Source organism: Oratosquilla oratoria, chromosome 9, assembly GCF_046742065.1.
Source record: "Oratosquilla oratoria isolate Oo_2021 chromosome 9, ASM4674206v1, whole genome shotgun sequence".
Classification (NCBI taxonomy): Eukaryota; Metazoa; Arthropoda; class Malacostraca; order Stomatopoda; family Squillidae; genus Oratosquilla; species Oratosquilla oratoria.
Genome location: NC_134785.1, coordinates 12,967,203 through 12,979,919, shown reverse-complemented (window position 1 = coordinate 12,979,919; position 12,717 = coordinate 12,967,203). Strand labels below are relative to the sequence as shown.

General features: G+C 41.3%; 1 protein-coding gene across 4 annotated transcripts in view; it reads left to right on the top strand.

The window, feature by feature from the left end:
* The window catches only part of LOC143028227 (uncharacterized), a 195,236-nt gene that overhangs the window by 23,804 nt on the left and 158,715 nt on the right, over positions 1–12,717 (top strand). For 2 of the 4 annotated variants that reach the window (XR_012966702.1, XM_076190032.1), the window contains exon 3: positions 2,857–3,169. The exons of the other annotated variants lie outside the window; for them this stretch is intronic. Coding sequence is in view for 1 of the 2 variants with exons in the window: in XM_076190032.1 (XP_076046147.1) it covers positions 2,857–3,002 (146 nt within the window). In the remaining variant the exon portion in view is untranslated. Of the gene's footprint in view, positions 1–2,856; positions 3,170–12,717 lie in introns of those variants that run through there. 4 annotated transcript variants of the gene reach the window in all.

The following is a 12,717-nucleotide window of genomic DNA, read 5'->3' as shown; positions in this document are numbered from 1 at the left end:
GTCACAGTGAGCGTCGAAATCAATTTTAACATGGTAAAATTCTCGACCATCATGACTGTAGATTAGCTCAAGTTGAATAGGAAAAGTCATGTCCATTTCCACCTGAGTCACGGTGAGCGTCGAAATTAATTTTAACATGGTAAAATTCTCGACCATCATGACTGTAGATTAGCTCAAGTTGAATAGGAAAAGTCATGGTCATTTCGACCTGAGTCACAGTGAGCGTTGAAATTAATTTCAACATGGTAAAGTTCTTGACCATCATGACTATAGATTAGCTTAAGTTGAATAGGAGAAGTCATGTCCATTTCGACCTGTTTTTTTTTTTTTTTTTTTTTCTCCAAGGTCAAGGCATTTTATTTATGTAATACCTAGCACTTTGCGCCAACTTAAACTGTACTATTTAAAACTGATTTTCCTCTTCTCATTACACTAAATGATTGTAGTTTCTTTGAACTAATTTATACTCATTTTAACTAACACAAGACTCCCTAAGTCTAAAGTTCTTTTGTGTTTTACTTGGGGGTGGAACATCAGGTAAGTCATCTTTAAACTCAAGCCAAGTGAAGTTGATAAGAGGTTGGCTGTGGCTCATGAGAAGGGCTGGGTGGTGATTTTTTTTTTTTTTTTTTTTTTTTTTTTTTGTTAAGAAACCTGGAAGGAGGGTGGTGCCGTGAGGCGTTAGAAGACCATTGAAGCTCGGAGGTATGGGGCTGCCGAGGCCTGATGATCCTCGGGGAGCCACCCTCCGTATCATAAGACACGTCCCCTTGTCCTCCAAGAGGCCCGGGTTCTTACCACGGACGACTTGAGGACGTATGGGGAACGGAGTACGAGTGGAAAAGGTCAAAGTCTACGCCTAGGGCCTGACAAAGAAAGTTATAAGGCGTTAAAGGACCATTATTGGTCGAAGGTATGGGGCTGCCGAGGCCTGATGACCCTCGGGGCGTCACCCTCCGTATCATAGGACACGTCCCCTTGTCCTCCGAGAGGCCCGGATTCTTACCACGTACGACTCGAAGACGTATGGGGAACGGATTACGAGTGGAAAAGGTCAAAGTCTACGCCTAGGGCCTCACAAAGGGAGCCCTTAAGGCGTTAGAGGACCATTATTGGTCGGATGTATGGGGCTGCCGAGAGGCCTGATGACCCTCGGGGGCACCCCCTCCGTACCATAGGACACGTCCCCCTCTCTTCCGAGAGGCCCGGGTTCTTACCGCGGACGACCCGAAGACGTATGGGGAACGGATTACGATCGTATAAGGTCAAAGTCTACGCCTAGGGCCTGACGAAGCAAGCTATGAGGCTGTTAGAGGACCATTGATGACCGGAGGTTTGGGGCTGCCGAGAGGCCTGATGACCCTGGGGGGCGCCACACTCCGTACCATAAGACACGTCCCCCTGTCTTCAAAGAGGCCCGGGTTCTTACCACGGACGGCCTGGAGACGGGGACGTATTGCGATCGTATATGGTCAAAGTCTACGCCTAGGGCCTGATACAAACCGTGAGGCAATAGAGGACCGATGATGGTCAGAGGTATGGCGCTGCCGAGAGGCCTGATGACCCTGGGGGGCGCCACACTCCGTACCATAAGACACGTCCCCCCCGTCATCAAAGAGGCCCGGGTTCTTACCACGGACGGCCTGGAGACGGGGACGTATTGCGATCGTATATGGTCAAAGTCTACGCCTAGGGCCTGAAACAAACCGTGAGGCAATAGAGGACCGATGATGGTCGGAGGTATGGCGCTGCCGAGAGGCCTGATGACCCTGGGGGGCGCCACCCTCCGTACCATAAGACACGTCCCCCTGTCTTCCGAGAGGCCCGGGTTCTTACCACGGACGGCCTGAAGACGGGGACGGATTGCGATCGTATATGGTCAAAGTCTACGCCTAGGGCCTGATACAAACCGTGAGGCAATAGAGGACCGATGATGGTCAGAGGTATGGCGCTGCCGAGAGGCCTGATGACCCTGGGGGGCGCCACACTCCGTACCATAAGACACGTCCCCTGTCCTCCGAGAGGACCCGGGTTGTTTACCAGGGACGGCTCGAAGACGGGGAGGGATTGTGCTCGTATAAAATCAAAGTCGAAGAATGAGACAAACCCGCAGCCAAGCGGAAAGCGATAAAACTAACAGACGATTAACCAGCAGGAAACGGGACCGCCTGCTCCCATGTGGGCAGCGAGTTAACCACTCGGTCCCGTTTCCGCGATCTAAGTGACGCGACGTCCGGCTCGAGCTAGCCGGGTAAGAAGGGAGGGGATAGGGAGGGGGAGGTGTGGTCGACAATGCGCATACCTGCACAGAGCCGGGAATTTTAAATTTCCGATGATTTTGGCGGAAAATTCAAACCACACTCAACCTTCGGGAAATGGCCATATGACCAGGAGTGTGGTATGGGATTATCGCTATAGCTTCGCTGTGCAGGTTTCTTTCAGCCGATAATTGCACATTTGAGCGTCGAGAGCGTGCCGCATACCCTATCTTCCATCGCGGGGCCGAGTTTTTTTTTTCTTTTCTTTTTACCTTTTTTCCCCTTGTTAGGTTCAATTATAATCTTCATGGCTGGTGACGCAAGTAAAGAATTTAGAGCTTACCTATGTTTTGATTTGATTGTTCATACAATTTTTCAATTTGTTTTAACTGTGTTCTAACCTCTGTAATTATTTGTACATTCCATGGTTCATCTAATCTATTTTCATTTATTAATTCACTCATGTATTTCTGTCCCAATGGGACTACTAACTTAGTATCCAGATAAAAAAAAAAAAAGATGTCAGAATTTAATCCTTGTCCACCTCTTCGTACTTATTACTTTTTTTTTCGAACTATAAATGGTACTGCTTTCACAGGCGCGAGGTCGTGTGGACAGGGGTGGCCCTTCTTGTTCTTTAAACGGTGTCGCTCCTCATTAGACTGCGGGCCAAGGTCAACATGCTGCTATAACTTTCGTGCTAGGAGTTGTGGGTGTACACGCTTCCCTTTCCACCGAAGTTAGATACCGAGGTTTCTTGGAGATGAGAAGCCCCCTGGGTGTCCGCAGGAGTTTTCGCTGAGGCGGTGAGGCAAGAATTTTAGTAGGCTTGGCATAATTAAGGATATTATGCATATATGGTTAATGGTATAGAGATATATCAAGATACACACTTTATATTGGCCGCATATCTACACGCGTTACATTTCAAATATTTCAAATTTCACCAACCATACACTGATATAATATAACCCATGAGAAAACCCATTTCTGCTCTGCATACTGGTGAAGGCCTTCATCGAAAGTTTTCTTCAGAGTACTTACAGGAGTAAGTATGCATTTATTTATGTATTTTGTTTGTTGCATACATTATTATAGTTTTTTTTATTGTTATTATTCTATTATTATTATGATTTTTTTTCGCATCCGACCTAGATATGGACCAAAAGGTCTCCTGTCGGCATGCTTCGCCTTTGTAATCCTTTGTAATCCTTTGTAACCAATGTAATCTTTATATCGATTTTACACTGTAATGATTGAATAAATGCCTTCCGATATCTTGTTCTTCTTTAGATAAAACCCATATGGAGTGAAGGCAAAACTCTTGGTCACAGGAGATGATTTGCTTTGTAACAAAGAATATATCTGTATCAAGAGATAGTACAAACGTGAAGGTCAGCACGGGTTAAGAAATTAGTCGCGCAGACATGCAGAATGTGGAAATATGAAACTGTAGAACAAAGTAAGATTACAGAACAACTAGAAATGAATATGCACTAGCTTGAAGAGGAAATAACTTTGAAAAAGGTACAGTTAGCTAGTCAAGCGGAAATGAATTTTCTGTTTAGTAGATTACGACCCATACAGACAGACGTGGGCCAATAAACTGAGTTTTTTTCCCTATGGAATGCAACTGAAATACAACTAGTTTAATGTGCGCACGTGCGCGCAACAAACGAAACACACAACACACAAGCCAGACTTCTTGTGAACCCGGGGGAGGCGAGTCAAAGCAGTGCATAAGGTCCTCGACTGGGGAAACGGGTCCATGGGTGCGGACCAGCTGTTCTGCACAGATCTCCCAAGGTTGGGTGAGGCAGGGGGGTCTTTTCATAGCGATGCGTTCCGCTTCACTTGGCTATAGTGCACTGCAGTGCTGGCTGGGGGCTCAGCTGGGTTGGGTGTCTCACGAAATCGAAAACAAGAAAATCTCGAAAGAAACCTGTTTCAATGTAAACAGGGTTGCATGACGCCAGCAGAATGCATCCTCTTCTAGGAATGGCGTGCGCATTTTCCTCATTAAAAATATAGATAGTGGCTGAGGAAAAAAATAGAATGATGTTCTCTGATTATGTGGTCTTCCAAAAGCGGCGAAAGCACTTAAAAAATGGTTGCTGTAGAATTATCTATGTTAGGGCGACCAATAACTACCGCTGCCTAAATAGACAATGAGATATAAAAAGTTGACAATGAATGCATACCTCAGGAGGACACTGGTCTGACTAAAGACTAGTTCACCACGAACTAGAGCGAACCTCATAAGTCCTCATTAACCATGGTTCCCCTAGTTACCTAGTAGAGCGAAAAACAAAAACGATGGTATCATGAACAGAAGATGGGTGAATGGAGAATGGCTGTATATGGATGATGTTGTGATTGCATGAGGTGGAATGGGCGGGGGGGTGGGGGTGGGAGGTAGTATGTGTGAGCAAAATTTGACCTAGCCCGAAGGAATTTCTCCCCGTCCTATCCTTTTATGCAATGGGGGGCGGAGAGGGGGGTCGCCGATTTAATGAAGCGGCCTTGCTGTGGATGTGCTGTGTCTTGCGACACTGCTTCTGACCCAGGGCAGTGGACAAGGTGCAGGGATGACCCGTCATTCAGGAGGTGCTAAGATAAGAGGGAGGGTGGAGGGGTGTGGAGTGTATTCAGGGATGGAATGGGTGGGAATGATTTTATGCCTTTTTCTTTTTGGCTACCCCACTTGTAAGGGGAAAAAAGCTTTGGTATATGTATTTATGTACCATGAACATACTCCCCACGTCAACGCTTTAAAAAAAAAAGACCCCTATCAACCATTTCTACAGAAATCAGGTAATATCAACTTACAAAACCGGCGCGAGTAATAAAGTGTTAAAACCATATCAATGGGTAAATATATAACTTTTATGATATTCTTCCGATGCAATAAATCTTTCAACTTCATAATAAAGGACAGCTTCCCGTTGCCTGGGTCTCTCTAGAGGAAAAAACATTATTTACAAAGATATTTAGAAAGGCGAGGACTGTGGACTCAACCTTCTTGCGTAGAGATGATGACCACTAGCCTCTCAAGACGCCACCTTTGGTACCTTCAAGCAGGATCTATTTAGAACCATTATTCTCACGAACACGGAATTCCACAACGACAGAACATAAAGGCACCGCGCCACTGGGACAGGGCGGTGATGCCGGGCCCTACGAGAGGTACTTTCGGGGGCCCCGGTGATACCCGCCGTCTCCCCCCTACGAGAAGCTCTCTATAATAATGACTTATCACCCTCAAGTAAACATCCAGAGTAGTGGCCTTCTAATTCTCCCCTCCAATACAAATGGAGGGGAGAATTAGAAGGCAATAACTGGTTTACCAACAGAGTGGATAACGGAAGGAATAGACTTGGTAACTATGGAAGTGAGCAATGAAGCAATTGGTTGTTTTAAAGAAAAGATTAGATAACTTTATGGATAGGAATTAAAGGTGGTAAGAGACAAAGAACTGCCTAATGTATGCCTTATGGTCTCTTGCAGTATCCTCTATTGTTATGTTCTTATGAAATACCCACCCATTAATGCACCAGGCAGAACGCTATATATTGTCAGGCTACACACGTAACCTTTTCATCTCCAGTAAGCTGCCCTGGTGGCCCAGGTGTGTGTGTATATATATATATATGTAAATCTTGGCAGCAGGTTTTCCTTTAAACATGTTTTGTTAAAAACAACTGCGCATTCGGCACTACAAGGCTTCTTAAGTAGACTTTCAAGTCTTCTGAACGTAGATTTCTGGTTTTCACAGGACAGACGGAATAATAAATTTCCAGTAGACATTAGGAACTTTTGTTGAGAAAGAATGTACAGACGTTTCGCTAAACGCAGTTAGCGTTTTCAATGTAATAGAGACAGAGAGTACAGGACATAATAACATAGAATAAAAAGGCTCTGGGAGAGGTCACAACGTAAGACACGGGGGGAGGTCACGACGTAAGACACGGGGAGAGGTCACATTACATGTGTGGGATGACGGGGGATTTTGTCACTGTGGGGCAAATGTCCGTTGAGGGCCAAGTGTCCTCTCTATGAGTCTGGCGGAACGTCGGTTCAGGACGAGGGTCAAAAGTTGGATATGGAAATTGACGAGGTGCCTAAAATGGACACATACTCTAGAGAAAAATACTATAGGCCAATGAAAATCAAGCTACGGACTCAAATGATAGCTGAAGAGATACTATCAAAAGCGACAAAACTAGTTAACAGTGAAAATTACAAAAATATGTGGATAAAAAAGGAAATAAGCGATGAGGAAATAGAGGAAGATAAGGCACTAAGAAATAAAGCTTTAAAAAAAAAAAAAAGAGAGAGAGAGAGAGAGAGAAGAACGGAGACTGAAAAAAACTAGTTTTTTTTTTAAAGAGTGCTGGATCTGAGGCTGAGAAAATGGTATATCAGAAAAAAAGGAAACAAAAAAAAAAAAAAAAAAAGAGAAGAGAAAAGAAATTAAAATTGGCATACACAAACATGGACTGTATGATTTCTGGAATAAATGAACTAAACAAGTATTTGTTAATAGAGAAACCAGACATAATGGGAATTGTGGAGACAAAATTGAAAGGTCCTATATCATCAAGTATGGTGGGACAAGGTCTATACAACCATTGGGCGAAAAATAGAACGGACAATCAAGGGGGAGTCATGTTATTGGCTAGAAGGGACTTAAATGTGACAAAGATAACAGAAAGAAAAGATAGTGTGGAAATGATTATGATTAAAATTGTAAATAGTAATATGAAAATAAAAATGTTATAGTAGTATATGTACCCCCAAAAACACAGGCTTGGTCTGATAGTGATCATTCCAAATTAATGGAAGACATAAAGAATGCATTATCTGAATTACTGATCGATGGAGGAAATATAGTAATTATGGGTGACTTGAACGCAAAGGAAATAAATTGGGAAGAAATGACAGTAAAAGGTGGAGAGGAACTCTGGGACAACATTCTACTGGATATCGCCATTGATTGTACATTGACGCAATGGGTCAAGGAAAATACCAGATATAGAAGCAATAAAGAACCGTCGAGACTAGACTTAATATTCACATTTGAGCCTGAAATCGTGAACAAAATGAATTGCAAGACACCAATTGGGAAGAGAGACCACATACTAATAGAGTTCGAACTTAAAGAACAAAATGATATGAGAAGAAACAAAACGGACTTTGTAAAGAAAAAAAAATAAAACGCTAATTGTTCAAATGAAGAAACAAAGATGGAAGAGAAATGGAACATATTTAAAGAAAAATACAAGGAGAGAACAGATAAATGTGAAGCAAAGAAGAAACAAAAAAAGAGTTCACATAAAGTGTTGGTATAAATTTTTTAGTGATGCTAAAGATAGAGGAGACAAAGCTTGGAAAAGATGGAAAAAAAGGCAAACATACATCAAACTGAGGAACTAACTGGCAGGTTCGTCCTACTCTGCCCTGCGACCACCACGCTATCATCACCACTCTAAGGGTCGCGCTCCCGCCCCCACCACTCCCAACAATTTGATGGGACCTGCGGAGGGCAGACTAGAATAAGTTCCAAGCCGTCCTGGATAACTGGTAGAAAGCATACGACCTGCCAGAGGACCTGGACCAGCGAGAAGCAGAATTCATTGCAGAGATCGAGATAGCTGCAGAAGCCGCCATCCCTAGACGACTATCGGTGCAACGATGGCATCGGAACTGGTGGTCCTACAACGAGGAGGTCCGGGAGCAGAATCATCTCGCAGAATCATCCCGCAAACGACCCACCCCCACTAACCTACAACTGTTGAAGGAAGTAGTGGCACACGCTCGTCAAGTCTCAAGTCGGGTACGGGAGGCCAAGTAGTTGGAGTGGTGTACCAGCTTCTCCCAGCACCCCAGTTTGGCAGATTTGTGGGCCGATCTGAGGACAGCTGGGAAGCGCGCCCCTCGTCCTTCCTCCCACCCAGAGCCACAACAGGAGGTGGAGGGACTGGCGGATATGTTCGCCACACGGTGCGCCAACACTCAGCTTCCAGGCACAGGTGCAGAACCTCCAGCAACAGCTCCTAGCAATGGTCTGTTACTATTCCTGGCACTAATGCCCTAGAGAGGATTTGGCGGTAGGGAACTCCTCTGACTATAGATCTCAAAAGTTTAAGATTTAGAAAAAAAAAAAAAAAATGCACCCCGCCCCCACCAGCCGTCTTCAGGTCTGCCGTTATCTGGACTTCTGCGTGCGGCCAAAGGGGCCTGACATCCCTCAAGTTCCTAGGCGGAGGAAGATCGTTTGGCTGCCTCCGTCTGAGCAAAGACGATGAGGGAACGTCGTCTGGCGATGTGGCGCCCATGCTAGTCTGTCGTCCATCTTTCCAAGTGTGTTCCTTAAGGGCTTTGTGTGTACAATTGAAGTGAGTCGTTGTGTTGGGTGTATCCATGGATTTTCATTTGTTTATTTGCCTTTTTTATGAGCCATCGGACGCGGAAAACTTGCAATGCCTTCGGTAGGGGAACCCCGACCGCATTCTCAAAATTGGATTCTTCCTTCTTGCCCTCCTCCCTCCCTCTTTGGTACAGAGGAGGGGACAGAAGTGATGGGTGGCGGAGGTTGAAGATTGTCGTATGTCTTCTTTATTAGTGTCATTGCTATTAAGCCTCGGATTTTTTTTTTCAGTTCACTCCTTCCCCCTCCCCTACATAACCTGACAGAAATGAAGAGAGTTGCACATGCTTGCGCAATCGGTGTCCAACAGATGCTATGAACACTAATACGAAACGAAATGTGTGTGTGTTGGTGGGTGGGTGTGTCTGTGTGGTTGTATAATATGCCTACTGGTAACCGCACATGTTCTGTTACGTTATAAATGACCCTTGCGTTCACAACCGGTGACCAGTGTGCAGGAGACCCCAACCCGAACAACCTACTATACAGGTGAGACAGGACTGCGCGTGCACACGGCGATTATTTCAAGGGCCACAGCTTAAGATATCGTGCCAGGAACTTCACCAGACTAGCAAAAGCACCCAAAGTATAATCACAATCATAAACTCTCTGAATGCAATGTGGAGAAACATTGTGAAATAGGTGCTGCATAGATCAAAACACAACTAATATCGGGTGTTCGGAAAATACGAAATGTAGGCCTTTATAACCATAAGTAATGATAATTTTCGTTCAAAAATACGAAATATATATAGATTCATAAACATGCTCTCTTGGCCTGAAATAAAGCTGTTTTTATATCTCGTGGGCATGTGCAAAGTTAAACAAGGTACGCAAGTATATTACAGTTCAGAATTGGAATTGTATAAATATTCTAATTTATTTTCTAAAGTAAAAATAAAAAGGGAATATTTTACGCAATAACATGGAATTTCTATTTTCTCTCATAGATGATATAAATAGGAGATAGTTTCATGCAGTTTTAAGAGTCCTCACACAGTAAAGGAATAATCTCCATTTGAAAAGTATCACAAGACATGATCAACTGTAGAATGTCCACCCCAGCAACATTATCTTCAACCCAAGTACATGTGTGTGTGTGTGTGAGGAGGGAGGGGGGATTCTACAATTGACCCGAAAAGTGGTCTTAACACTGACGTTCATTGCACCATTGTGAACTGTATAGATAGATACTGCATACATCAAAACACAAGTGATATCATATGTCTGGTATATATGATATATGATATATATACAGTATATATATATATATATATATATACATATATATATATATATATATATATATATATGTGTGTGTGTGTGTGTATATGTGTATATATATATATATATATATATATACAGTATATGTGTATATATATATATATATATATATGTATATATATATATATATATATATATATATATATGTATATATATATATATACGTATATATATATATATATATATATATATATATACCTAAAAATAATTCATTCATCCTGAAAGAACACTCACGCTCCTTCTCCATAGCTGACTGGAGCTTCAGCTTACAGATTGGGAGGAAAAATTAAACGAAAGGCCTGTAGATCAGATGTGGGAAATATTTCAAAATACGCTCACTAAGATGATTCAAACTTACATTCCTTTTAAGGACAGACGTCCCCCAAATCAGGCTCGCCCAAAGTGGCTCGACAAAGAAACTGAAAAAAGTATTGCTAAAAAGAGACAGGCTTATAAGAAATATAAGTGCTCGGGTGCATCTAATGACTATGAAAGCTATGTATCAATACAGAGAGATTTAAAAAAGACAATAAGAAAAAGAAAACGACAATACGAAATGAACATCGCTGAGAAATCCAAAGAGAATCCCAAAGAATTCTATAGTTACATTAGAGATAAAAAGGTTGTTAGGAATCACATTGGTCCACTATTATCTGCTGACGGTCAACTTGAATATTCAAATGAAGGAATGTGTAATCTCTTAAACAATTATTTTAGCTCGGTATTCGTAAACGAAACACCTCAAAGTGAATTCCAAACTGAAACCTGTGAAAAGTCTGGGGTAAACTTACTCACTACGGTAAATATAACAAAAGAAAAAATTAAAAGGTGTATAGACAAACTCAAAGTTAATAAAACACCAGGGCCTGACGGTTGGCATCCAAGAATCTTAAAGGAAATGAAAAATGAGATTGTTGTTCCATTAGAAATTATTTTCAAGAAATCCATCATATCCGGAGATGTCCCAAGAGAATGGAAGCTAGCTAACGTTACTCCCATATTCAAAAAAGGTGACAAAAAGAAACCAAATAACTATAGGCCTATTAGTTTGACTTCGATCGTAGGAAAAATAATGGAAACTATCATCAGAGATGCTATCGAATATCATTTAGAAAGTAACCGTTTGATAAATGATAGCCAACATGGTTTCAGACGGAAACGTTCTTGCGTGACTAACTTACTCGAATTCTACAACACAGTTGTCTCGAATTATGACAAAAGAAACAATATAGATTTAATATATCTAGACTTTGCAAAAGCTTTTGATACCGTCCCACACGAAAGACTACTTACTAAATTAGCTTTGCATGGAATAAGTGGTAGCCTATTAGGTTGGACTAGTAATTGGTTGAAAGGTCGAAAACAGAGAGTTGTTTTAAATGGAAAAAACTTCTGGATGGAAAAGTGTTGCAAGTGGAGTTCCTCAGGGTTCCGTTCTTGGGCCACTTCTATTCATAGTATATATAAATGATATAGACCATGGACTAAAATCTACTGTTTCCAAATTTGCTGATGATACAAAACTGTGCGGAGTGGCAAATGATCACTCAAACCAATTAGATATTCAAGAAGATTTAGATAAATTACAGCAATGGTCTGAAAAGTGGCTAATGAAATTTAACACAAGTAAATGCAAGGTAATGCACATAGGTAAAAATAACAGCAAGTACGATTACAAGTTATTTGGAAATTCGTTAACAAAAGTGGATAGTGAAAAAGATCTCGGCGTAATTATCAGTAACGACCTCAAATCATCCAAGCAGTGTATTTCAGCCTCTGAGAAAGCAAATAAGATTCTGGGATTGATTGCGCGATCTTTTGATTTCAAAAGTCCATCACTCATTAACAAGCTATATAAATCGTTAGTTCGTCCACATTTGGAATATGCTGTTTCCGTATGGTCACCGAATCTCATTAAAGACATTGACAGACTGGAAAAAGTACAACGGCGAGCCACAAAACTGATTCCAAATATCAAAAATAAAACATACGAAAATCGACTTAAGCATATGAATCTGTTTTCCCTAAAAAAGCGTAGACTCAGAGGTGACTTGATACAGGTCTTTAAGATTTTAAAGGGAATTGACAACATCAAAAGTGACAAAATTTTCACATTGAATGAGAATCAGACAAGAAACAATGGTCTCAAACTGTCCGGAAATAGATTCAATTTGGAAGTAGGTAGAAACAACTTTGCCAACCGTGTAGTTAATGAATGGAATAAACTTCCTGCACAGGTAGTGCAATGTAGTTCAGTTCGAAGCTTTAAGAATCATTTAGATAAATACCTAAGTAAGATGCTGTAATTATTATAATTTATGTTATATTATTTGCTTTTGTTTTGTTATAATTTGTCTGTCTGATTTTCATTTATTATTAGTTATATGTCAATTTATTATCATTTACTATTTACCTGTTTGTTTGTTATTCAACTATACCAATGCATTTATTTATGTATTTTAATTGTTATTTACATTGTTATAGTTTTAATTTATTATTAATATGATTTTTTTTTTTTTTTTTTTTTTTTTTTTTTTTTTTTTTTTTTTTTTTTTTTTAATTTTTTTTTTTTTTTTTTTTTTTTTTTGCATCCGACCTAGATATGGATCAAAAGGTCTCCTGTCGGCATGCTTTGCCTTTGTAAAAAAACATCTCGACGGGGCCCCGCCGCTAACAACGATAGTACGCCCATGCATAACCGCAGTATAAATAATGATCTCTGTCTGCATGTGTGTATTTATGTGC